Source organism: Diadema antillarum, unplaced genomic scaffold (assembly GCF_040938485.1).
Source record: "Diadema antillarum isolate AM-2024a unplaced genomic scaffold, OU_Dant_1.0 seq00001216_RagTag, whole genome shotgun sequence".
Taxonomy (NCBI): domain Eukaryota; kingdom Metazoa; phylum Echinodermata; class Echinoidea; order Diadematoida; family Diadematidae; genus Diadema; species Diadema antillarum.
The window spans coordinates 82,132-108,903 of NW_027272008.1; the positions used below are offsets into that span (position 1 = coordinate 82,132).

The window sequence follows — 26,772 nt, forward strand, 5'->3', positions numbered from 1 at the left end:
TGCCACTGGTAACGAAACCGTGCAATTAATGATTATAATCATGTAAATGGAATTTCAAAAAAGCAGTCCGGAAAGGGTTGATCTATAATACTGGCAACGGCTTGATGCACTGCTTTACAAGGACGCATCGTATTGTGTCGCCGCTATTTCATTTGGTTTTCTGTTTTGTTTTCACTGTATGACAAGAGCAAGGTTTCTCATATTCCTCTGTTTTCGAACGAAGGATAATAAAAGATATCAGTAGGCCTCAAACCGACGTTGTCTCGATATGTATACATAATAGTCACCTGACTTTCATTGAATACACAGTGACCTCGCAGTCGCAGCCAAATCTACACCAGTCCAGATTGTCTTACTTGTATTTACATTTGTATATTGTTGCATTGTTCACAAGTTATTTTAACCGTAAAGGGCAACTCTGCTCTACGCCCAAGTTGACTTTCGCAAGAATAAGCAAGTAGAACAAATACCACTTTTTAAAGGCTTATCAAAATCGGATTCGTCTTCGTGGGATTGAACGTTATCCTTTTTGAAAATAAAAATAGGGCAATGTTTCAGTATCTCTCTGGTTTATTCGTTGTTATGGGAGCATGTTTCCAATTTCTTGGCACTTTCAATGTTCTTTTAATTTGACGTGATGCATTTATCGAGCTGCAAACCTGAAAATACATTGTATTTTCCCTTCACTTCACCCGGCAGAGTTTGCGTAACAACAACGAAAATGAAGGTTGTCTTAACGGAACACTGCTCCAACTTTGGCATAATGATTGATACGTTTGATGACGTCATTTGCCCGCGCCTACAAATCAATAAAGCTCAAGTTTCGGATCACGAGGAGGAGATTCAGTTCGATGAGAGTTTTGATAGGGCTGCGTTAATCATTTTAAGACTATTGATGAACAGTGCGCGTTCAGTGTGGCACTGAAGTTTACAGCTGCCGTATAACTATGTCATCATCAACATTATTTGCATCACTTTTTATATGTTATGATCGCTGTCATCACGATCATCAACGCAGATAGATCATGCGCATATTTTGTCAAAAATGGTAAATGAGACCTGTAATACCGTTATATCACTCTGTAGTTTTGCCTACATCTAGTCCATTTGAATTGTGCAGTGCATATACTAGGTGTTTCAAAAAAACATTTCCCACTTTTGATCATTAATAGTTCAAAAAATATTCATTCGATAAAATTGTCATTGATATAAATAATAGCTGAATAGTGTACAATTTGGTTGGAGGTAATTTGAATGTGAAAGCATAAATCAGTTTCATTAAATCTAAGATTGATTTTGAAGTGAGGTTTCAGATTTTGGTCAATTTTTAACCCTCTGTACAAAAATTGAACCTTGCACAGGAACCAATGATGTGTATGTGAGTGTGTGCTGACAATGGCCCTGAACAATGGACATGCCTGAACCACCTGTTGACTAGGCGTCAGTCTCGCGCTCCCAGGCACATGAATGCTTAATCAATAATTCATGTGGATTGCCCTGGGCACTGCTAGTCTGGATTCATGCACGGTAAAGGGTAAACTGCATGCACATGGAAAAAGGAAGCACACGTTTCCATGTGCTTGCAAACACCACATTCCATTCCAGCTGGCAATCATTTTCAATTTTTGCTTCACAGTCATATCACTAAATTTGGATATAAATAAGCATAGATGATCTAAAGTTCCTCATCTTAATACAACTGTCTACTAATTAAATAGTCTGACAAATTTTTCGCTTTTTGATAAAAAGAAATCATTCTTGGTTAAGAGTTCAGCAGCATTTATCATTGGGGCGATATGTTTCACAGTAGATTTATTTAAGGCTCCAAGTGTATACTCTCATTGATTTTCTTTGCTTCCTGTCACCATGTTACGATAGAACAGAAGGTATTCATTGTAATTTCATGTTTCAGAAGTAGGGAGAGCACTGTCGAGACCCAACGACAGTATCGGCAGGCGTTTGAGTTTACACAGATACTGCCAGAGGCTAAATAAAGACTAGTTGTGATAGTGGAATTTTTCATGAATAAATAATGAAGTATTCAAACCCTAACCATTGTTTAGGACCATTGTCAGGGTGTTAACCACACACTCCCATACACACCCATTGACCCCTGTGAAAAGTGAAATTTTGTACAGAAGGTTGAAAATAGAGCAAAATCTGGAACGTAACTGTGAAATTAAGCATGAATTTCATGAAACTGATTTATGTTTTCATATTCAAACCACCTTCAACCAAATTGTACACTATTCAGCTATTACTCATATCAATGACAGTGTTATCTGATATATAGTTTATGAATTATTAAGAATCAAAAGTGGGAAATGTTTTTTGAAACACCTAGTATATACACATAGTAGCTCACATCAAGCCAGGGACCAGGGCATCGCACATGGTCCATTTTCCTGTTGAAAGCACTAAAGGTCCACAAGGTGCGTCTAGTGCAATAGCAGATCATTTTGCGAAACAAAAATACAAGCTAGTACATTTCAGCCCCCCCCCCCCTTTCAAAGAAAAAAACAAACAAACAAAAGTCCTATAGCGAATCATGAAAATAAGCAGACCTTGTGTCCGATTCATGGGAGGATCATTCACTGCAACTTTTCGCATAATAATTATGATTATTCTGATAATTATAGGCATTCTTCTTACAGCTGACTTACGCAGTGACTGAAACAGAAGGAAAACGATTCGTAAGATTAGACCAGTTCAGATCCACTGTTTGTCCGCAGTCACAGTCAGGGTACATTCATCGCAGTCTGAAAAAGAAAGTACTGATATTCAGCTATTATATGCCCCCCCCCCCCCCCCCCCCCCCCGTTTGACCATCAGCCCTGGGGCCCGTTGCATAAAACTTACCGTTGAATTTCAATGGTAAGTTACCGTCAAAATTAGGCGTCACAGCCAATCAGCATCAAGGATTATAAAGTTTACCGCTAATTTGAAGACTTACCGCTAGAAAGGAGCGATATAAGTCCAGCGGTAAGGGTTTTATGCAACAGGGCCCTGGACTAGTTTGTCTCATTCGGCTCTATTGTACAGACAAGAATTAAGCTCGTTTGAGGAGAAATCACTCTTTTTCCAAAACAAAACACACACATACACACACACACACACACACACACACACACACACACACACACACACACACACACACACAAAAGATCGTTTTCCAAGACTTGATTTATTCCGGATCACATGATGCATAATAACGCGAAATACGGCGTATCTACTAAGTGGGCTTTACATTGCGTGAATGTGAAGCTGCAACGAAAGCATACAGCGGTATAATTATGTCTTTGGCCCTTGATAACGGCGACAGATATTTGTTTACGGGAATTCCTACATAGCAATAACAACGTGCATATCAATGGAGTAAAGACGGCCGCTTTCACAAGAAGCAGAGTATAGTTCGATCATTACGTAAAGTAATTGACGATATAAATGACGCCAGTCTCATATTTCAATGAAAACATGTCTTATGAAATATTCCGAAGGGAAGGATTAATAAATACAAATGCTGACTGGCTCATTGACAGCTATAGCCACAATAACATATCTCGCAAAACTTGAAATTAATGGAAGCACACTTGCTTCATGGATTGCGATTATTAGCAAAGATCCTATCGGCCTGGCAGAAGGGCCAAGTAAGGCAGCTGCACAATGTATTGGTTCATTTTTATCAGTTACTCTAAAGATTATCATTATTCATTTTTGTTGTTGTTATCATTGCTGTTTCATTCATTGCATAGATATTCGAGAAATGAAAATTGGCAAGCGCTGTCATTTGGACACTAAAAGCACGTAAGGCCCACTGTTATTTGTCGAGAGGTAACTAGACTTGCAATTTATTATTTATCGATCATCGTGACCTATACTACAATGTACTAATTTTGTCAAAACCCATTTACAACCATGGGTTGTGTGTGGATTATGTGTGTGTGATTGTTATTGCGTTTGATCGTGTGTGTGTGTGTGTGTGTGTGTGTGTGTGTGAGTGTGTGTGTGTGTGTGTGTGTGTGTGTGTGTGTGTGTGTGTGAGTGATGTGTGTATCAATGTGTGTGTGTCTATAATAATGTGCGGTGTAAGTAACGTTACATCTATAATTCAAAATAGCAGAGACTCCAACCCCAAGCACCTTCTGATCTGGAGATTCTCCCGCCTGAAACCCCCAGCAAACGGGAGACCCAAGTTTATGTGTGCGAAGCGTGAAGTTCCTAGGGTTATAGATGCTCTCTGGTGCTATCTAAGGCTTATTTTTGCAACATATGATAGCGATAAGTAAGAAATCCTTTCCAACTGGAGACATTGAGCCAGGGCGGGAGAAATTAAATCTCAAACGGGAGAACGGGAGATTTTGCAAAAATGGGTTTTCGGCGGGAGATCTCCCGTCGAAAACGGGAGAGTTGGAGTCTCTGAAATAGATGTGGAAATCAACACGTGAACAATTGGAGATACTTGTTGATGTGTCTACAGGCATGTGATGCACCTGTTACCATGGTCACGTAGTCGACGTAATAATACTGATATTGATTTTCATTCATGCTGGTAAGGGAAAGTACAAATGCGTGAAGACTAATAGATAGTATATAGCGATAATAATAGCGATTCTGCGACACATCAATTTAGATATCCATTTCAACGGCATAGCTCGCTGTATATACACCAATGCATTACGCTACTATGAATAGCAGTATCGGGGGAACAACCCTTGTATTTCCTCGCTCTGATTCGGTTGAATTCTAAATAAAAGATATGAACAAAAGCGGTGATGAAAATCTCGGCTCCTTCTCGAGAAAACTATTGTATTGTAAATGACACTCGTTAAAAAATGGTTCTACTTGAAGTCATTCTTTTACCGTATAGAAGATGGCAACAATTAGAATGACAATAATGTAGGCTATATAATCATGACAATATGCAGTATGACAATGATGACAGTCGCGAGTTAACATTCAGCCTCTGACTATTGCAAGAAAATCGACTGTAATATAAGGTTTAAAAAAAGGAAACACACATCTATACTAACACACACACACAAGCCGAAGGGGTAACTCGGAGGCAAGGCCCAGGTTTTAGTGTGATAAAACTTTTGACAGTTCATCTTTATCCTCATCCCTTTTCGTTAACCGTGCAGCGATTGCGACGATACGATTCCGTCGAATTTTGTCTGAGTTCCTGTTCAATAACCATTTACAAATGAAATCAATTGAAAACAAACACATAATTCTGGAGAAGCAGCTGTTCTGTGCCTTTAATGTGAATTGCAGTGTGGCGGTGATAGCACAATACAAACCTAAAAAAGTGCAAATAAATACGCCATTAATTGGACAGGTGTGTGTATTATGGGTAAATATTGGAACGTGCCGAATATTGATGCTTATTCGTATGCCGCTGAGGCGTGTGCAAAGATGATTCTTGAGAGGCTTAGGGCCTATAATGAGCCCATAGGAGTTTATAAACCGCGTTCCTGCGCGATTTATCAGCTGATTCTAACTGGACAATGGAGGGGTGTGGGGAGCACGAAGCTTGGGCAACAGTGCATGGGGACGGGATTTGCTACAGCTTGAACCTATAATTGTATTTTTTTTTAAAGCATCATTAGTACTTTCCCAGCTTGCACGGATGCTCCATGCGTAGCTTGCTGTCGTGTTATCCCCAGTGTCGTTGGCATTATCCGGTCCACTACACACAAGAAGCTAGTATTCTGAAGGGGACTGTGGGGGGGGGGGGGGGGGGGGGACATCGGAGTTCTCAATTATTGTAGGCTCAAGTATAGACTAGCATGAAGTAGCGGGATGAACAGGCCTAAATAGTATTATTAGTCAAGCCTTTTTTTTTCAAGGTTTTCCTCGAACTTCGCCGATGTGTTCTGCTGGTCAGCTGCTGATGTTGCTGCACTCATCGATCCATATGCGTGATATGTATGCCTATATGTTGGTTTCTTTCCCCTTGTAATACTGATGGGTACCGTGCTATGGTAGACTTGTGCAAAGATCATCTCTTCTGATTCGTATGTGTGGTTTTTTATGAATATCACTGTAAAAGAACCTGGGAAATATACAAAGACCTTTGACAGTTTGTTGATCCATGATGCCCCAATGTCACTTACGTGCCCAATTGAATATCATGTAAATATACGTGCCATATATTTCATTGTAAAGTTTTCCACTACCATTCTTCAGATCTATAGCATACGCCTAAAACACAGAAAAACCTTCCAAACCAAGATTCTGTCAATGATATCATCTGTCAATCATTGTTGAAGTATTAAAGTAAATGATTTACAAAGGACATTGAATGCACGTTCCACTAGATTGAACCAGGGACGTGTAAAGAATCTCACCTCTCCGATTGAACTTAATTTGCATGTACTTGCTTCCACATAATTATAACAAAAGACATTGTAGAAAAACGTGCAAGTTAAGCTCAATTTAATAGGGGAAGGTGCATTCCAATGTCTTGTGTTTTAATTAGTACTTTTTTCACCAGTGATTGACAGATGATGTCATTGAGAGAATCTTGGTTTAGGCATACTATGGTTTGTTGTTGTTTTTTGTGGCCGAATCCATGCAAATACATGCAACCTTATAAAAAAAAGAGTAGAAAAAAATATCCAAATATGATAGCCAAATGTCATACGTAAGTGTATTTAGATATTCTTTTTCAACATACGGATCAGGGTATTATCAGGGAGGTATCACACATACGTCCTTTGCAGTGTATAGTGAATCAATACAAATCAAAAGGCATTTGCATTGCATAGTTCCCTTAAGCGAAAACACGTGAGACTTTTTAATGACACTTCTACCATCCTGCATGTTTGTCAGAATCTATTCTAGATTCAGTTTAACAGGGTGTGCAATCATGCTAAAGTAATTAAGTTTAGTGAGTAGCCTGCATGGAAAATCACTGCGTCATGATTATATTCAAAAAGAAAGAGAAAACGAAGACTGTATTCTTCCACGTATAGAAAACCCATACAATCCATGTTATAAGGCTCTTGTGAATCGTGCTACAATGTATAGCTGCTCGATGAACCAATAGAAAATATAGAAAAGTCAACAAGTGCGAGGAATATTCGGTCACTATATCTTCCTTATTTTCACTCTTTTCAGTAGTAATATAACATTATAATTCTCATTTTTTCTACATCTGTTATAATATCCACCACCACCGTCTTGACTGTATGTATTATAAGTGTAGTGGCTATTTACTGGCAGGAAATGTTGCTGTGTTTATTTTGATATGATGATCTCTCCTGTAAAACCCAGAGAAACACACAAACTTTGATCGAACCGAAGTAAATTATGCACTTATCTCTCATAGATTGGAAACATTTTAACTCATATGGAACGTAGCACCCGTGCCTTTTATGCTATTCAGCAATCATGTCCTGATATGCACATCACACGTCGATTGTATGTATTACCATTTCTACGTGCTGCATGTTAGGTGTTACAAAAAACATTTCTCACTTTTGATCCTTCATAGTTCAAAAACTATCAGATAACACTAATATTGATATGAGCATCAGCTGAATTGTGTACAACTTTGTTGAAGGTAATTTGAAAATGATAGCATAAATCAGTTTCACTATCAAATTCAAGATTAATTTTTAAGTTAGGTTTCAGATTTTGCTCTGTTTTCAACCCTCTGTACAAAATTTTAATTCTGCACAGGGGTGAATAGGTGTGTGTAGGAGTGTGTGGTTAACACCCTGGGCCAGGATTGCTCTATTGCATATTCATGAGAAATTCCGCTATCACAGCTAGTCTTTAATCATCCTGAAATGTAGTGTATGCAAGCACATGAAAACATGTGCTTATTTGTTCGTGTGCATGCATTTTACCATTTACCATTAATTCAGACTAGCTGTGCCCAGGGTAATACATCATGAATTATTAATAAAGCATTCATGTGCCTTGGAGCAAGAGACCAGAAGCCTAGTCAGCAGAGCTTTGAGAAGGTGGTATTTGTGGTATTCATCTCTAATGTTCATGGTCATTCATTGTAAGCACACACTCACATAAACATCATTTGTTCTTGTGTAAAGTTCAATTTTGTATATCAGAGGGTTCAAATTTGACCAAAATCCGGAACTTAACTTTAAAATCAATCATGGATTTAACGAAACCGATTCATGCTCTCTTATCCAAATCACCTCCCACTAAATTGTACACTATTCAGCTATTACTCATATCAATGACAGTGTTATCTGATGTATAGTTTTCGAAACAATCAAAAGTGGGAAATGTTTTTGTAACACCTAGTACTTGTATCATGTCATGCTGGATATTGGTAGACAGCGCACCAATATGGAATCGTGTCTATGTTTTTTGGATGATTTCACAACACCGTCTGCGAAAACAATTAATGCTTTTCATGTCGTGCATAATGAAGAGGAACGAAATAAGACTTACCTATGCAACCGTGTGCCTTTGGCATGTTGACAATACCAGAATTCAACATGTCGAAAGAAAAACAACAAACGGCAGAACCACATAAATCTTTTCTTGTTCATTTGGGTCTGACGTTAAGTAGCGTGGCTTCAAAATCCATTAGAATGATTATCTTATTGGCCCTTGACTAAACGTATAGCTCTTTTGGAGCTTTTGTTTAAAAGTGATGCTCAAATTAATGAAATTCCGTCTATCCAGTTGAGCAGCGCGTACTTGAACTTCAACAGGAAAGCAACTGACGCCGACTAAGAATCATGTTTTGGTTGCTTTTGCTTGTTCGTTGTCTGTCTGTTATTGTTGTTGTTGTTGTTGTTGTTGTTGTTTGTTCTTGTTTTGCTGCATTTGCTTATTCCATCGTAACTTTTATTTCCAACCTGTGCTAATGAGTATATTCTCGTCTTTCTAAATAAAGATGTCCCGCAGTACATGCTGTATATGCTTGTCAAGCGTCCGTACTCGAACTGTGTGTGATTTGAAAGAATAAATCGAAGCCTTTTCAAAGTATACCCTCAGTGCACATCAAGATCGTGGGTAATAACAACTTGCGCCAGGAGCAAAATCTTTCGAATCAACATTTTCCCTTGGCGGGTGTCGAAAATGTAGCCTGCTAAAAATGTTTGCTAAAAATCCCAATAGACTCATTAGTGAAAAACGAAGTGATTAAACTACTCCGCCCACTTTTTTTTTCCGCTTTCAGAATTTGTAGGCATCTTCTAGAATCCCCAGGATAAAAATTCATATTGATAAAGGAGGGGGGGGGGGCAATGGGTACAATCAGGAAGACGGGAGGGGGCAATTGACATCCATCAGTCACATCAGTATAAGATTTTGTGTGCGCAAGATTAGTGTTCCTACAGTTCCCCGAAGTTTCACCGAAAGACCAGAAACTGATTTTTATTTATTTATTTTTTACAACGAAAGAGAGTAATTACCTGATACTGCAGACATTGATGCTGGACATAATCATTATCTACAGCGAAACCACCTGTTGATTGAACGAATTAGACATAGACATAATGCATTGAAAAAATACTATTTTCTCACCTAACATTAGGCTGACGCCAGGAATAGAGAGCTTCCCTAAGCGATTGTGGAGAATTAAAGGATCCGTGCAAGACTTATATATGAATTGACTGTGGTTGAAGAGACTATAGTGTTGGAAACATTATGTGTGTCTTGTTGGGCGGAGGCTTCTTGCATGATGAGATGTATACAGCAAGAGAAGATTTGCGTACGATATCTCGTGAGGCCATTGGCGAAAAATGCTGGCTATCTTATATCTTTCCTCAGTTCTTTGAGCAATCATTCAAGCAATTAAGAGTCAGTGAAAGCCATGTTCTTATAAAATGAACAACATAATATACCTAAAAGAATCATTATATTGCATCTTTCGGAGACAGTGTACGGAAAATGAGCGCTAAACGTAAAGCATGGATTGAGTAGGATTGTTGAAAACGTTCAAGAGACAGAAAGCTGTCTTCCTAAGGTTTATTTGGTAAACAAGATAATCAGTGAGTCAATGAAATGCCATGCGCGGTGCATTAGGATCTCTGCCGCATGCATGGCATGACAGACTGTGTATTATAGTGTGTGAATGACTATAAGCATGCAGTGATAACTACAAAGACAATGATTTAGGAAATTCGAATCTCGTGTAAAAGAGAAAAAATGATTTTGTATAACCTGGCGATCTTGAGCCTCCTCTACTAAATGATTCTTTAATTGAAACGTCATCAAGTTTGCCGGAGAATAATGAAAAGTCACGTTGACTATTTTCTGCATCTTTGTTTTCTTTTATTTCCTCTCCGGTGCAGACACGGGTGACTTCGATGGCAGCTCTGTCCGCTTCGTCGACGACGTCCAACGGGCCACCAGTGCAAACAATTCAAAGTGGGGGAGCGTCGTCAACTGCACACTGAAGAGCACGGACGAGTTTCCCCTGCACCTCTTTACCACGGAGCAACTGAGACATGGTGCCGTGCTCATCCACCTGCTCGTCACCGCCTACATGTTCGGGGCCATTGCCATCATCTGCGACGACTACTTCATGCCTGCCTTAGAACTGACTTGCGAAGGTTCAGACAACCATCCCTCTGTCTCTTACCCCCCCCCCCCCTCTTATAGTTTTAAGAAAATGGACCCCACCCTCTCTCTCACTTGGTCGTTAGAAAAGTTTGAAAATTCAATTAGCAGGATTAATGAGGAGTAACAATCAGACAATGAAGGTCATTTATCGATATGTACAATACGTACGTGACTGCGAATTGTCAAAACAGCTAGGCTCTTCTTTTTGCAGCTCTAAATACTCATTTCAAAGATGCATTCAAAATATCTAGTACGCCTTTTTCGATTAATCATCGATACCGATTGTTCAAAATTGGGGGCATGAATGCAACAATTGCCCTCAACCCCGTTGTGCTGAACTGCCCCACCACGGCATGTTGGTTCGTCGCGGTATACGTGTGTATCTAAAACGCTAGTGGCTCCATAGAGGATCAAAAATATAACCCCTGTCTACCCTTTCCATTATTCATCCATTCATTCATTCATTCATTCATTCATTCATTTATTCATTCATTCATTCATTCATTCATTCCTTTTTCATTCTTTGAGGAGGCATCTTTAAAAATGTGGAACAGATTAAACACAATATGTTTATTGTTGACTGCCTGCGCCGTGGACGGGGTGGAGGCGGGGTGTAAGGTCAGACATGTCAGATGGGCCCCTCGTGATTGCCATTCTGGCAGTGCATGTATTGCAGTCGCTATAATATAAACTTCGTAAACTTTCCTTTAATCCTATGCGTTATAACAAAACAGATATGGATTGCGTTTGTTCGGAGCATTATTATTGCCCCCGAGGGATCTCAACTCTACGCTATATAATCTCTATGACTCTCAGTCCAAAAGGTCGTAGCAAAGAGTTCAGATCAAATCAATCAATATCAATAATGTCCCGAAAAGCAGTCCATACCTGTTGAAAAAAAAAACCAAACAAACAAAACGAACGGTACGTTTCAAAACTCGAAAACACCTCTGCTTGAAATCTTTGTGTGTGTGTGTGTGTGTGTGTGTGTGTGTGTTTGTGTGTGTGTGTGGTATTTGTGTGTGTGTGTGTGGTATTTGTGTGAAATTTCGACAATCTGCTGTCTTAGAATCCCAGCAGGAGTTTTATTTACTCACCGACTAAACCGCTCCCAACACCATAGAATTATGAGTATGACTTTATAACAGTTGTTCGAGCTCATGACTCTCTTGTGAAATTTCGTACGCAACATGACGTTGATGGTGCCATTTTTTTTCTGATCAGACCTTTTCCCATGTTTTTTGTTTTGTTTTGTTTTTGTTTGCTCCTTCAGTACTGAATCTGTCTGACGACGTTGCAGGCGCAACCTTCATGGCGATAGGTGGATCCTCGCCGGAACTATTTTCCTCTCTCATTGGTAAGGCATCGTTGAACCAATCCGCAGAAAAAAAAAAATTGTCCTTTTCCTGACCTGAACTGATGGCCAGAATTCTGAAGACAGAACTTGATGAGGGTTCAACGGTCCCGAAGGGTAGTAGTTGATATCATAGGGCCTGCTTTCCAAAATTTACTTACAAAGTCGTTACCAAAGTATTTCTCTCATGTTTCATTCTTTTTATCGCTTCATACAATTCTAATAGTTCATACAATTCTAATAGGTTTCTTCATAAATAGAACTACAAAACCCATTGCTATCATAACACGACGCCAAAAGGAAACTCGAACAAGATGGGAAAGGACGTAACCATGAGCCATTTCATAAAGTCTTTGTAATGATTATAAGTAACTGTTTACTGCAGTTAATGTAACACCTTTAAAACATATTTACATACAGATTAAGGTTGGTTCTTTTCTGATTTCTATCACAACAACTGCATTCCTATTACAGCAAGTCAAAAAAAAAATGAAGTTATGAGCATAAATGGTGCCCCTGGCTCAGAAGATTATGTGTTATATGATACTGTTATGTTGTGATGTGGTTTATTGCCTTTACAACTTACCTATAACGAAGAAATGGTCTGATAAACCTGCTGAATAACGAACAAATCTAAACAGCGTGGAAACCATCGCAGCAAAAAAAAAAAAACAATACAAAACAAAAGACAAAATAAAAACAAAAAAGCAAAGCAAAACATAACAAAACAAATCATAACCAAAGACAAAACTGTGAAAGTGCCTGCGACGCTTAAAATGCCCTTAGAAGACAGTTGTGTGTACCATTACGCCATTGTGTGTGCATTTCGTGTACGGTACTATTGTTGTTGCAAAAATGCACCATACTCGCTCCAATTGCAAAAGACATTTCGAAGAGTTAAGTAACGTATAAGAGGATTATCATTTCTTGTTTTAACGCTTGGTCTGTTATTTATGTCTGATTTAGGTACATTTTGTTATTCATGTTGATGTCTGCCTGTAGTTGCTTTATGTTATCTTCATTCTCTCGGGTAAATGTATAGTGCCTGGACAGCATGCAGTAATATAGGCCTAAACATGCAGCGACTAAGACACCTTAGCTCCATGAGTGGTTATTCTATATCCCATTGAAATCGACAATGATGCCTGCATTATTGTAACTCCGGGATGGAAAGGTTGTTGAGTTTCATACAATTAGCAATACTGCCCCAGAGTTGTTTGTTATGCATGGGTATTGTAGTTGTGTGTGTGTGTGTGTGTGTGTGTGTATGTGTGTGTGTGTGTGTGTGTGTGTGTGTGCGTGTGTGTGTGTGTGTGTGTGTGTGTGTGTTTGTGTGTATGTGTGTGTGTTTTCTTCGTGGGCTGAACGACGTTTGCTTCGCAGGACTAATTGTGAGGCGCAAACCTCAATCTGCACATTTATACTTATTGAAAGTAACAGTGTAATCTCCCGAGAAGAAACTGCATGGCAATTCAAATGGCGGATATCGAGTGAACCCCTCCCCCAGCACACACACGCTTACAGTGTGCAGGAACACATCCATACTCAATTACACAATAAGTCATGTGGACTCATATACACACACATATTATGCACATCCCAGGTAGGCCAATAGGCTCCATTGTAAAATGAAGCTATTTGAATGAGAAATGTACAGAGCCATTCAAGCCATTCAGAGGTTTGCAGGAGTCTTAATTTTACAAAGTTATATCCTTAGGAAAAAAATATGTCACTGTAATTCGTTGAAAAAAATATATGTATGAAAAAAATATATATATATAAAACGAAGTGGTAATGCATTTTTGGCTGATAAAAGCATGAGTTTATTCAACTCAAATTTTCGGCGTCCTCAACGCCTTCTTCAGGAGTCTTGTTTATTGGTAAAAAATGAATTACCAATTAAGTTTTATATACATATATACATATATATATATATACATATATATATATATATATATTTATTTATTTATAAACTTAATTGGTATGATTAACTTAATATATATATATATATATATATATATATATACACTAGGTGTTTCAAAAAACATTTCCCACTTTTGATCATTAATAGTTCAAAAACTATTCATTTGATAAAACTGTCATTGATATAAATAATAGCAGAATAGTGTACAATTTGGTTGAAGGTAATTTGAATGTGAAAGCATAAATCAGTTTCATTAAATCTAAGATTGATTTTGAAGTAAGGTTTCAGATTTTGGTCAAATTTTAACCCTCTGTATAAAAATTGAACCTTGCACAGGAACCAATAATGTGTATGTGAGTGTGTGCTGACAATGGCTCTGAACAATGGACATGCCTGAACCACCTGTTGACTAGGCGTCAGTCTCGCACTCCCAGGCACATGAATGCTTAATCAATAATTCATGTGGATTGCCCTGGGCACTGCTAGTCTGAATTCATGCATGGTAAAGGGTAAAATGCATGCACATGGAAAAAGGAAGCACATGTTTCCATGTGCTTGCAAACACCACATTCCATTCCAGCTGGCAATCATTTTCAATTGTGCTTCACATATCACTAAATTTGGGATATAAATAAGCATAAATGATCTAAGGTTCCTCATTTTAATACAACTGTCTACTAATTAAATAGTCTGACAAATTTTTCGCTTTTTGATAAAAAGAAATCATTTTTGGTAAAAAGTTCAGCAGCATTTATCATTGGGGCGATATGTTTCACAGTAGATTTATTTAAGGCTCCATTTACACAAATGTATACTCTAATTGATTTTCTTTGCTTCCTGTCAGCATGTTTATGATAGAACAGAAGGTATTCACTGTAATTTCGTTTTTCAGAAGTAGGGAGAGCACTGTCGAGACCCAAAAACAGTATCGGCAGGCGTTTGACTTTACACAGATACTGCCAGAGACTGAATAAAGACTAGTTGTGATAGTGGAATTTCTCATGAATAAATAATGAAGTATTCAAACCCTAACCATTGTTTAGGACCATTATCAGGGTGTTAACCACACACTCCCATACACATACATTGACCCCTGTGCAAAGTGAAATTTTGTACAGAGGGTTGAAAATAGAGCAAAATCTGGAACCTAACTGTGAAATTAATCATGGATATCATGAAACTGATTTATGCTTTCATATTCAAACCACCTCCAACCAAATTGTACACTATTCAGCTATTACTCATATCAATGACAGTGTTATCTGATACTCAAAAGTACAGTTTATGAATTATTAAGAATCAAAAGTGGGGAATGTTTTTTGAAACACCTAGTATAATCAACTCAAACTGACTGCCTGCAGCCGTGGGCAGTAGTCAGCAATCTGTTTTCAGCAGATTACATTGACATATCTTTTTTCCTGGGGATATAACTGTGTAAAATTAAGACTCCCGCAAACTGATGGAGCTTTCCTGTACCATTTTGTATGTGTATATAATGGGCTCGACACCAGGTAGGCGTTCCTTTGGTGACTGTCCATTTGTGCTTCTTATACAATGTTTGTGTCATGTATTTAGACCCTGGGGAGCTCTCACGCTTGTTTGTTTTTTGCTTATTCTATTGTTTTATTTTCCTTTCCGCTTTCCCTCGAAACCAGCCGTATTCATCATTCGGAACGACATAGGCATTGGCACAATTGTCGGCTCAGCTGTGTTTAACGTCCTTTGTGTCATAGGGCTTTGCGGAGTGTTTGCTGGACAGGTAAGCATTATGATAGGCCCAGGGCATTAGCGGGCCATCAAACTTAAAATAAAAGCTTATATTTTGGTGGCCACCCGATCGGGCAGCTACAAATTAAAGTAAAGTTTTATATTTTTCTTTATTTTGGGCCGCTACTTTTCTTATTTCGGGCCACCATAATTCATAATTCAAAGGCTTATTATAGTGGCCCGAACGAGCCATCAGAGAAAATGTAAGAGTTGAGCCTCTGCTACTACTAATCGCCTGCACTATTCATTTTATTTGTAACCTATAAGATACTGGGATAATTCTATTGCAGAAATCATCATCTGGTTTGTATTAAGTTAGCATCTCTAGATTTCGCTGTTAAGCTTTTTATTTGAGAAAATCAAAATTAAACCGTAAAATTGAAAAGCTATTGAACTACATATCTATTTGCTTAATAGTGTCTCGTATTTTTCTAATCATATTTCCGCTATTATGCTTTATGCTTTGTTGTATTTACATTATGGACTGAAGTTTAAACGAAATGAAATCATGTGTCACATAATTTCAATTTCAATTTCAATTTATTTTCATATTTCTCGATGAAAAATTACATCAAATATAACAAAATTAAATGAAATACATGACATACATAGAACATTGCAAATATATAAAACATAGTGGTCGATCTGTTAAGTTTGGAATCTGTGAATGAATGCTAAAGAAATATGAAGGAACCTACTTAAAAGCGAGCTTGTTGAGCGTAGGTCCCAGTTAAAAACGAGTTTAAGATTGAGAAGGGGAGCACGGGTACAACAATGACCGGAACTTTATAAGAGAAAAACAAAATCAAAAAGTACAATTATACAGTTATATAACAAATTCTTCTCTAGAAGAACATAACGTTCCGATAAACAATTGAATACAGTTTTATATCGATAAATGAGAGAGTGTCTAGATTCACTGTATACTTACACAAAATCAAAAAAGAAATTGATGAAAAATGAACAAATTTATGAAGCCAAGGAGCTTTAAGCTTCAAAATGATGCCAGTCAACAGGACTCCATCTAGAGTTTGGAAGTATAAGGCTTTTGAAAATTTTGCAGACAAAACCAACAATGAAATGAGCAACAAAGAGCTCAAATAAATGAAGGAGTTTTATTTGTTTATTTTTTATTATCAACAGTAAAAATTGGATGATGTAGAAGAAATAATCATATTATGGTCGGCAGAAACGTGATTTCGAGGACGTTTACAGGCGAATTTTTGCCTCTTCATATGCAATTTTCTCTCTCTCCCTCTCTTTTCTCTCCCTTTCCCTTTCTCGTTTTTCTGCCCCCCACCCCACCCACACACATACTTTAAGAAAGAAATGAAAACGAAAGGTAGTGTGACATATTTACGGATGCCTTGGGTCTCCCTCTCCCTTCTTTGATTTATATCCAACAATATTATCTTGTTTTCCTAGCGTCCTGATTTGCTTTAATTTCTCTTAATATTTTGTTCGTCATATGTATATGTAATATATATTATATATATATATATATATATATATATACATTATATACATATATACATACGTTCATATATATATATATATATATATATATATATGTAGGGGGTGGGCCGAAATGTGGGGGATGAGAGAGAGAGATGGAGAAGGCAGGATTGATGTGAAGACGGTGTGTGTGGGTATGTGTGTCTATGAAGGAGACATGGTTATACGGCACGTGGGTTCGGGTGGGAGGTCGTGCAGTCAATAAAGACAAGCACTCGACAGGAGTCCTGTGAACAGCAAGCAGAGAGGTGCCTGCCACATGGGGGCGCCCCTCCGTTGCTGATATCTCATTCATAATTAGCATATCCCCACAACTCTTCCCCACTTAAAGGTCATCGTCCCTGATGACCATATTATGTAAGTATATATGTACGTACACATACATGTACGTTATGGGATAACTATGGACGCAAAGTTACTCCACTTGTAAGTAGCTCATATATTCAACACTTCAAGAAAACAATGCTGGTTCGATCCTACAATAAAGGAACATTGTTAAACCAACTGAACATAAGCTAAATGCTTTAACCTTGAGCTTTCACAATAACTACATCTATCTGGTTTCATGGAGTCCCACTTTATGTATACCACTGTGATCCTATAATGTGAACGCGCACAAATTTGCATTCATAAGTCCTAACCACACTCTGGACTTCGGCAGCCACAACAAAATTCATAACAAATGCAATAACTACGCGTTAAAACTGTTATCCAAACTGGATAAACTTCAAAAACGAATAAAACTTCTTAGGGAGATCAACTCCTCCCCAAAGTCTGCCATCTTTGAGCGACCCTTGAAGCTGTTCGCATCCGGGACTGATGCTGTCAAATATACGACTGCGCACCACGGTGAGCTCCCTGCTTCACTTCCCCGCTTAAGCTCAGATCACGTGGGAAGCGTCCATTCCTTCCGAACAGGAGGTTTGCTAACAGTACAGCGCTTACACTTGGCGCACCATTGTTTCACCGACTCCTCCATCCCATGCCAGAAGAACCTGTTTCCTACCAGCCGGTAGGTACGTCTGAACCCGAAATGCCCTGCCTCGTCATGAAACCGGGTGATAGCCTCCTCTTGAATGCTCTGCGGGGCAATGACCTGCAGGTGCTCTGTACCATCATTCGGGCGGCGCCTTCTCCGCAAAAGAACGCCATCTCGGATGACGAGCCTCTTCCAGTCTCGCAGGAGAGCCAGACTTCCTGGTAAACAACTGCCCTTCTCCTCACGCGAGGGTGGTGTACCCCTTGACACAAAGGAGCGCACTTGACTGACAAGATCATCCCTCTCTTGTACCCCCTGAAGATACTCAGCTGAGAACTCAGGCATGCACGCTTCTCCACCTAGACGTCTCTCCTCAACGCAGGTACTCAAAACAACTGGTATATCTGTTCCTTGAGAAACTAAGTCAAACTGGGCACGGATTGTGTCACTACTCACAATCATCTGTCCTTTTCCCTCAGGAGGATCCAGACGGGATAGGGCATCGGGGGCTTGGTTCTGCTTACCGGGCCTGTGTCTCTGCCTGATCGGTGGTGCACCACCAGTCTCTATGCGATGAGTGATACGGTCAGTGTTACCAAAGTCCATGTCACCATGAGAAAAGGCATCATGATGCTTTTCAAGAAGGCCTTGTAGCTTGCCACACTGCTCCTCCCTCTGCCGGGTATGAATAGCTTGTAGTGCCTCTTGCCATACTGGCTCTGGGGTGGGCCAGAGTATCTTGTTCATGTGTTCCTGCCCGACACCTACTATCTGACTCCAAACCTCCTGCAGTACATTCATTCCTAGTATCCCTTGCACGGAACTCTGACCACGCCTCATGGCCATGTCGTCTTTCAAGACCAAGACAATCCTGGCTGCGATCAGATGTCCAAAGACACTAACATCGACCTCAAAACACCCCACATATGGGATATCATCCCCACTTGCGGAGACCAAGGAGAAGGACACTGGAACGTCCTTCATCTGGATACCCGCCGGTTCTAACGTCTCTCTAAAGTACGTCTCTCCTATGGTAGTTACTTGGGAGCCGGGATCCAGGAGACAGGGCACGGTGATACCCCCAAACTCAACGTCAACAGAATAACACTCTCCAATGGCCCTGGACACGAACCCGTCATCCCCTCTAGTACCGCTGGGGACCACCTCCACCTCTGACATACGTCCAACTGGGGCACCTGATCCATGTGGTCCTGCGGAGGGACTCCCTTGCCTGGTGGTTCCACCACCTGCATGATCTGGTGGACTCACATTCTGGGTATTTGGGGTATGGGATACCTGGGGGGCTTCCTGTCTACTGGAATCGGGTTGATGTCTAGGCATGTCTTGCCTTTGTGAACTCTCCCTCTGCTCTGCAAAATCAGGATGACCCCGATACCCAGCTGGTCCTCCCTGAAGGTAGGTCATTCCTGCTCTCGGTGGAAAATCCTGGCCTCTACCATCTCTGCCATTGGTTCGATGTGGACTGGGAGAGTAATTCCTGTTCCTGTACAATTCGTTGAAATGAGGCACACCAGGCTGTGGAAATCCATGCTGCCAACTTTGATCAGCAGCCTGAAACTGTGTTCTACCGTAATCTCTAGTGGGACAGTCTCTGGCAAAGTGTCCTAAACTCCCACATGAAAAGCAGGCACCTCTCTGCTGTCTCACACGAGGGTTCCACGTTCGCGCAGCCGGTGGTGCAGAGGGGGCAGTAGGCATCGCATCTCTGACGGCTTGTACTATCTTGTCACCCATCTCCTGAATTGTCAAGAGGACGTCTGATGGTTGAACTGGGTGTTCCCCCTGTCGAGCCCGCACAGCAGCCTGACGTGCACCCTCATGGCCTTGCGTGCGACACTCCTCTTGCCCTGACCTACGGATGGCAAACTCACGTAAGACCCTGAAGTTTGTGTTACCATCCCGCTCATACCGATCCCTGCAAGCACTTCGCAGGACAGGGTCCTCTAGTCCTTCGATGAACTGTTCAACTAAAATCCCGTTGGGGTCAGCATATAGTTTGGCCTCACGACCGCTCAGATTGTTGAACCTTCGTTCTAGATCTACCGCAAAATCACGAAGTGGTTCCCCTCTCCTCTGCTTTCGCTCAAGAAAAAGCCGCTGCAGTTCGCCAAGATTTTGCACACCTGCGTACGAATCTCTCAGAAATTGCAATATCTCCTCCGCTTGCTTCCCCTCTTTGATCAGGGCTCTCACCTCCATCTTCGGCACTCCTCGAATGTAGTCTAGCAAGTAAGAAGCCCTTTCCTCTTCCGGTACCCCATAGCGGGTGAAGGCTGACTTCACGCCAGAAATAAACTCCTCCGCATCTCCTGCCTTCCCGTCGAACACCGGTATTTTCCTCTCGGGCGCCATCACCAGTTTGGGGGGCCTCATCGTCAGTTCCCTGATCTGCGTCTTCAGGTCCGACAGCTCCTGGTCTACGCCATTTTGATCTGCCGCTGGAGTGGAGGGCGAGTACACCACACTGTCGTCCCAGCCATCAGGTGGCGGCCGGATATGTCCCTGTATGGCAACTGTCCTTCTCTTCCTTCCATCCTCTGCCATGTAGACCAGGCCATTTGCACGAGGATGTACCGCTTGTAACACTTCCAGCAAGAGATGACCTTCCTTCTCCAAAGGATATTCTGTGACATCCCCTGGGCTGTCTTCAATCTGCAAAAATAACATCTTTGCCATATCCTGAATATATATCAATGTATCACAAATATCCCAAGCCAGACAGCTTTCGCTTAAACCATGTGCTCACAAGCTAAAACAATGCAAGCAATGTCTCAATATCCACTCACATTGCAGGGAAAAAATTACTAAGGCATCAGTGTGTATGTAGGAACACACCTCAAAAACACTATTGAAGTCAGCATATACAAGTAAATGCCAAATATCTCTGAAATACAATTAAAGTTCCCAAAAGATTATACAGTCCTTTCTGAGAAGGATCAGTAATAAGGGAAACCAGCTCTATAACCAAATCCTAATGAGTGGTGTCTAACATTAACACTCCACTGAATGGAAAGGACACTAATAATACACTTTGAAAAAGATGTTCCAATACACTTGTATCGCTGGTTGCATTTAAATACAGACACAAATACCCACATCAAAGCAGTACAACACTACCTCATGACCTACTGCAGTAATACACAATGTATCAAAAAATAGCAAACCTGCCCAAAACATGACAGGCCTAACTTCAATAGCCCTTCACAGTATAATCACTACAGTCAGTCCCACATTCATAAAAAATCCCCTGTGTATACTTGCAGTGTCTGCAAAACTCTGTATACTCCGTATCAATACCGTACCAAATAGTTTAAATCTCAGGACTGACACTTCAAAACTGAGTCCTTCAACCAATTACCTATTTCCCCTTGCCCTTAAATCCGGTAATAACTCTATCCACACATGATAGGACAAAACTGTATGTAAATCACACAAAAACGTCTACTACCTCAGCAGGTTACAACAACCTCAAATCGCATCATGTCCTTTCTCCATGAAAGGTGGTGAAAACTACCTAAACAGGCTATCTACCAGTTCAAACAGGGATAATATCTATTACATCATCCCTTCTAGTATCTAATAATGTCAGGCTGCACCAGTTCAAGTTCACATCAGTCTACTCGAAATCGCCTGTCTGCCGCTACCTCATCCACTGCAGCTGAACTTCGAGTCCTCTACATCACCACCTCGTCATCCGCAAGCAGTCCTGCAGCTACCTGGAACCATCTTCTGTCCATCTCTAGATCCCCTTCGCCACCAGCTCTTCCTGTCTACCCGTCCTAGACGCCCAGGAGCACATCACCACCAAATCTTCAGAAAGGATCCCACTGGAACTCCCTCTTTATGTCCTATACTTCCCGCTGCATCTTTCACCAAGCCGTCTCGGAGCATCCAGGCCGCATTAACTCAGCCCAAGTCCTCTCAGTAGTGACATCCGACTATGCTGTATCCTCCCATCCCATCCTCGTCGCCAGTTGTAGGGGGTGGGCCGAAATGTGGGGGATGAGAGAGAGAGATGGAGAAGGCAGGATTGATGTGAAGACGGTGTGTGTGGGTATGTGTGTCTATGAAGGAGACATGGTTATACGGCACGTGGGTTCGGGTGGGAGGTCGTGCAGTCAATAAAGACAAGCACTCGACAGGAGTCCTGTGAACAGCAAGCAGAGAGGTGCCTGCCACATGGGGGCGCCCCTCCGTTGCTGATATCTCATTCATAATTAGCATATCCCCACATATATATATATATGCGAATTAACCTTCAATTTATTGTGTTAGTCCTTGGAAAACATGATTATGTAATACACCAGGAGCTTTGCTGGAAAACAAAAATGGTTTCCCGAAGGTCTTTTCTGGCGGAATAGTCAGCAATAAAGAGGCAAGCAAACAAACAAACAAATTTAACAGATCTTTGCTGTGAGGGTTACACACTGACGCTAAAAATATTCGATGTGATCCTTGCAATGCCGTATCGTCTCTTCTTGTAACAGGTGATCGTTTTGTCATGCTGGCCTTTAACGCGGGACAGCTTTGCCTACATGGTGTCAATTGTAGGCCTTGTACTGGTGGTCCAGGACGGTAGCGTGGACTGGTGAGTTTGTTAGAACACCCTCTTGTTTAACCCGCCCGGGACTAGGACTTCAATATAGATAATTATATACCATCGACGATCAAATGAGTCAGATACTGTATTCCAAATGGTTGGGAATACGCAATATTCTTAGACACAGAATGCACGCAATGCCAAAGATATACATAGTACTCGTAGGCTTATAATTGACTTACGACAGTCGAGCAACTTCATCCCCATTCCCCCCCCCCCCCAAAAAAAAAAAAAACAAAACAAAACAAAACAAAAACAAAAACCCGCAAAACAAAACAAAACAAAAAAAGTTAAACAAAACAAATAAAACAAAACGAAATAAAACAAAACAAAACAAGACACCATCACCAGCCATCACCACAACCACCATCAACACTACCAACACAAAAACACAACCACCATCTTCATCACCACCACCAACACCACCACCACCACCAACAACAACAACAACATCAACAACAACAATTAACACCAACAACAACAACAACAAACAACAAAACAAAAACAAATAAACAAATAAAACCGGGCACGGAACCAGTAAGTCTACCAACTCAAGATCAAGTGTCCCGCCATGGGTGCTTAATTTTTCCCATCACTATGCGGTCAGCGCTTACAGCAGCTGTGGTGTTTTGCCCACTCCCTTGACTCACAGGTTTAAAGATGCAGGGTTCTCAGAGAACGCAGATAAGGAGTTACCCTGGGTTGAATCATACCATAATAATCATCATCGATAATTTACGGAATCATACTGGCAGCAGTGAGTCTCGAAAAGAGAGAATTAGTCTTCCGCTGAATGGGTTTACCCTTTGGAAGATAAGACCATACTTTTGATGGTGGTATACTTCCCTAATTATTTCTCCCCGCGCCCAGTTTGAGATATTATTTGCCATTGGGAGCAGTAACTTGAAAAATGTTCGAATGATCACTATTTTGATGAATATTTGTAGGTTAGTTGTATCACAAAGCATCCTGTACCGGTACCATATAAAAAAAATCGAAATAAAGCCTAAAATATAGTATATATAAATTTTTCTCAATAAACCATAACTGTAGACGGTTTATTCTAGAAACAATTTTAGTATATATATTGTTAACATCTTGTTTATCTAACAATATTTAATGTAGATTTTACTGATTAATACTTTACATTGGTTATTTCTATCCCTAACTATTTTGAAGCACTATAGCGTGGTTTTTGTTTTTTATGCAAATAATGGTAAAAATGCCTGCATGTCACTGTGTGCGATACATTTTTTTTTTGTAATGATAATAATTTGTAATTCTTACGGAATAGTGACTGTGCTTTGGTATGAAATTGATTATTTTTCACGTTTTGTGGTATCTCGTATTGCGTTGCATGATATGAAAGCCATGAACTTCTCTGTATACCTGGAGAAAAATGATTAAGAAATGGACCAAACAAGTAAGCAAACCGTATTGATACCTTTGCCACTACCATGACTTTCTATTGTAGTTGTTATTGATTATTCTTATCATTATATTCACAACTGTTATTCCTATGTCTTTGTTGCTGTTGTTTACTTTTTTTTATTCGTCATTTATCCATCCATGAAACTCCAGGCGTGATGCCTCTATTCTGTTGGCCCTCTACGTTGGGTATTGCATACTAATGTACAACAACGGGAATCTGGAGTCGCGGCTGAGAAAGTTCTTCTGCTGCATACCGGAGAAGGACCCGGATGCTGACAAGAGCTCGCGGAAAGACGAAGAGAGGAAGGACAGGGCGAAGGTAACCGATCGCATGGAGCTTCGGCGACTAATAGCGGAGAGCGACTCGGAGAGCGACGACAAGACTGCGTCACCGAAAAGAACATACGTTAATAACGCCCCGCCTCCCGGACAAGGTGTGGATTTATACATCCTCTTTCGTACTTCATTCATCTCTCACCCTCCCCTCCCGCGCACACACTGAAAACACTTCGGTGGCCCATGTCTGTGCATGTGTGTGTGTGTGTGTGTGTGTGTGTGTGTGTTTGTGTGTGTGTTTGTGTGTGTCAGAGTGTTATAAACGTATGATATAGACTGATGTAAATAAACGTCATCATGCAATCACATTAATCTTAAGGATGATTTTATCATAGATTTCTTCCGCCTTCGCGTGGTCGCATACAGTAACTGTTTCTATTCTGTTTTATTTATTCATTCATTTATTTATCTATCTTTTATCTATTTTTAGTTTTGAGGGGATTTTTTTACTAAATGTACATGTTCTGGAAGATTGTCTTATCTACGAGGCGGCCCAAATGATTAACATTAAGATGGGAGTGGGACTGAATTCAACACTATCCGAGTTAATCAAAGGTAGATGTGTACTGACTGGTTATGCCAATAATCTCGAAATTTGATTCAGCAGCATCTACCTGTGGATTAATCTCAGTCTCTCTATCAGTGTGAAATTTACCATTCCGAAAGCAGAGTATGCCGTCGTGATAACACACACACCCATGGGGATAAGAAAGGCTGTAATCATTATCACTATCATCGTTAATAAAATTTCACTGTTTCAGACGCCGCCCATCAGATACGAACTTTCGAATTAACATGATATATAATGCCGCACAAATTTGTTTTCTGATTCTCCCCAGGGCGATTTATAAATAGCCTACCGAACGACAAAGTAGACACGGCCGTCCAAGTAACCCTCATTGGAAGCCGACACATTAACAAGAACATCGACGACGACGGCACTAACAATAACCGCAGAGAAGTCAGTGACGACAACGACAACGACGACGAGCAAAAGCCATCGTCGCCCTTCGACCTGCCCGAGGAAAGGCTCGGCAGGCTGCTTCGTATAGCGGCCTATCCCATCATCTTCGCTTTCTACGTCACAGTGCCCGACTGTAGGAAAAAGCGATGGGAGCGCTGCTTCGTACTCACTTTCATCGTGTCCTTGTTCTGGATCGGTGGCCTCACCTACGTTCTCGTCTGGATGGTGTCGGTAATAGGTGTGTGACAGAAAAAAAAAAAAAACACCCGAGGTCCAAACCACTCTTTTGAGCAAATTGACTTCAATAGATAGAGTACAATTGATCAGATCGATCAGATAGAAAAGTGAAAGTTACAAAATAGAAAAAAAATCATATTTTTAGTATGTGTATTGAAGTTTCATTATGTTTATGCTAAGCACAGATATTGGTCACAATGCCGTCCTGAACATTGTTGACGTAGATCAAAGATAGAACTACGTAATTACGTCAATATTGAACGTGTATTTTGATAATGAACATTTCAAATGTTGAAAAAAAGGAGAAAGTGAAATACATTTATTTTTTCTCGCAATCAACGGCTATAAGTTTTGTGACAACTTTGTAATGCTCCTTTCTACTCTCTTGAAAGCTGACATTTTTTGGGGAAAAAACTCTTTGTGCATATTATCAGGTGTAATGGAACATTGTTGAGAAACACCATTTTTATTGGTTTGTTTTTCCCCCATCCACCAGGCGTAACGTTAGACATTCCAGACGAGGTCATGGGGCTGACGCTGCTAGCTGCGGGGGCCAGCACGCCCGACACTCTTATGAGCATCTCCGTAGCTCGGGAAGGTGAGTATAGCTGTAGCTGCTTCTTGGTGAGAGGTTCTTCCCCCTGCTAATGAAATTGCCTATCCCTTGCCGAGTCATGGGACCGCAGAAAAAGAAAGATACAAAAATGAATTCAGGAAGAGTTCATTAGCAAAGGGTAGGGAATGTCAATTAAAAGACACACACACACACACACACACACACACACACACACACACACACACAAAACCTACACTATGATGAGCAGATCTGATCTCTCCGCATAATTCACCCACAAAGTGTCTATTTTTTTTTAAGATTTCGAAAGAGAATATTTGTTCAAAATTTTCACAAAAATTAAAAAAAAGAAGGCATTTCAAGTGTGTGCCGTTAGCGACCCTGAGTTTTCATACAGTTGCAATTTCGGGAAACAGTGAAGTGAAACATATCATTTTTTTTTTTAATGGGGGCATATCAAAATATGAAAACAACTGACTTGTATTTTACACATCTTTACAAACATAATGGGGATCTATTCTC

At 40.3% G+C, this 26,772-nt stretch overlaps 1 protein-coding gene across 1 annotated transcript in view; it reads left to right on the top strand.

The window, feature by feature from the left end:
• Positions 1-26,772, top strand: part of LOC139744890 (sodium/potassium/calcium exchanger 5-like) — a 51,296-nt gene that overhangs the window by 23,688 nt on the left and 836 nt on the right. Inside the window, exons 2-8 of the mRNA XM_071655300.1 lie at positions 10,278-10,538; positions 11,822-11,905; positions 15,482-15,585; positions 22,596-22,696; positions 24,290-24,573; positions 25,315-25,677; positions 26,173-26,274. Of these exons, the coding sequence (XP_071511401.1) occupies positions 10,278-10,538; positions 11,822-11,905; positions 15,482-15,585; positions 22,596-22,696; positions 24,290-24,573; positions 25,315-25,677; positions 26,173-26,274 (1,299 nt within the window). The remainder of the gene's footprint in view (positions 1-10,277; positions 10,539-11,821; positions 11,906-15,481; positions 15,586-22,595; positions 22,697-24,289; positions 24,574-25,314; positions 25,678-26,172; positions 26,275-26,772) is intronic.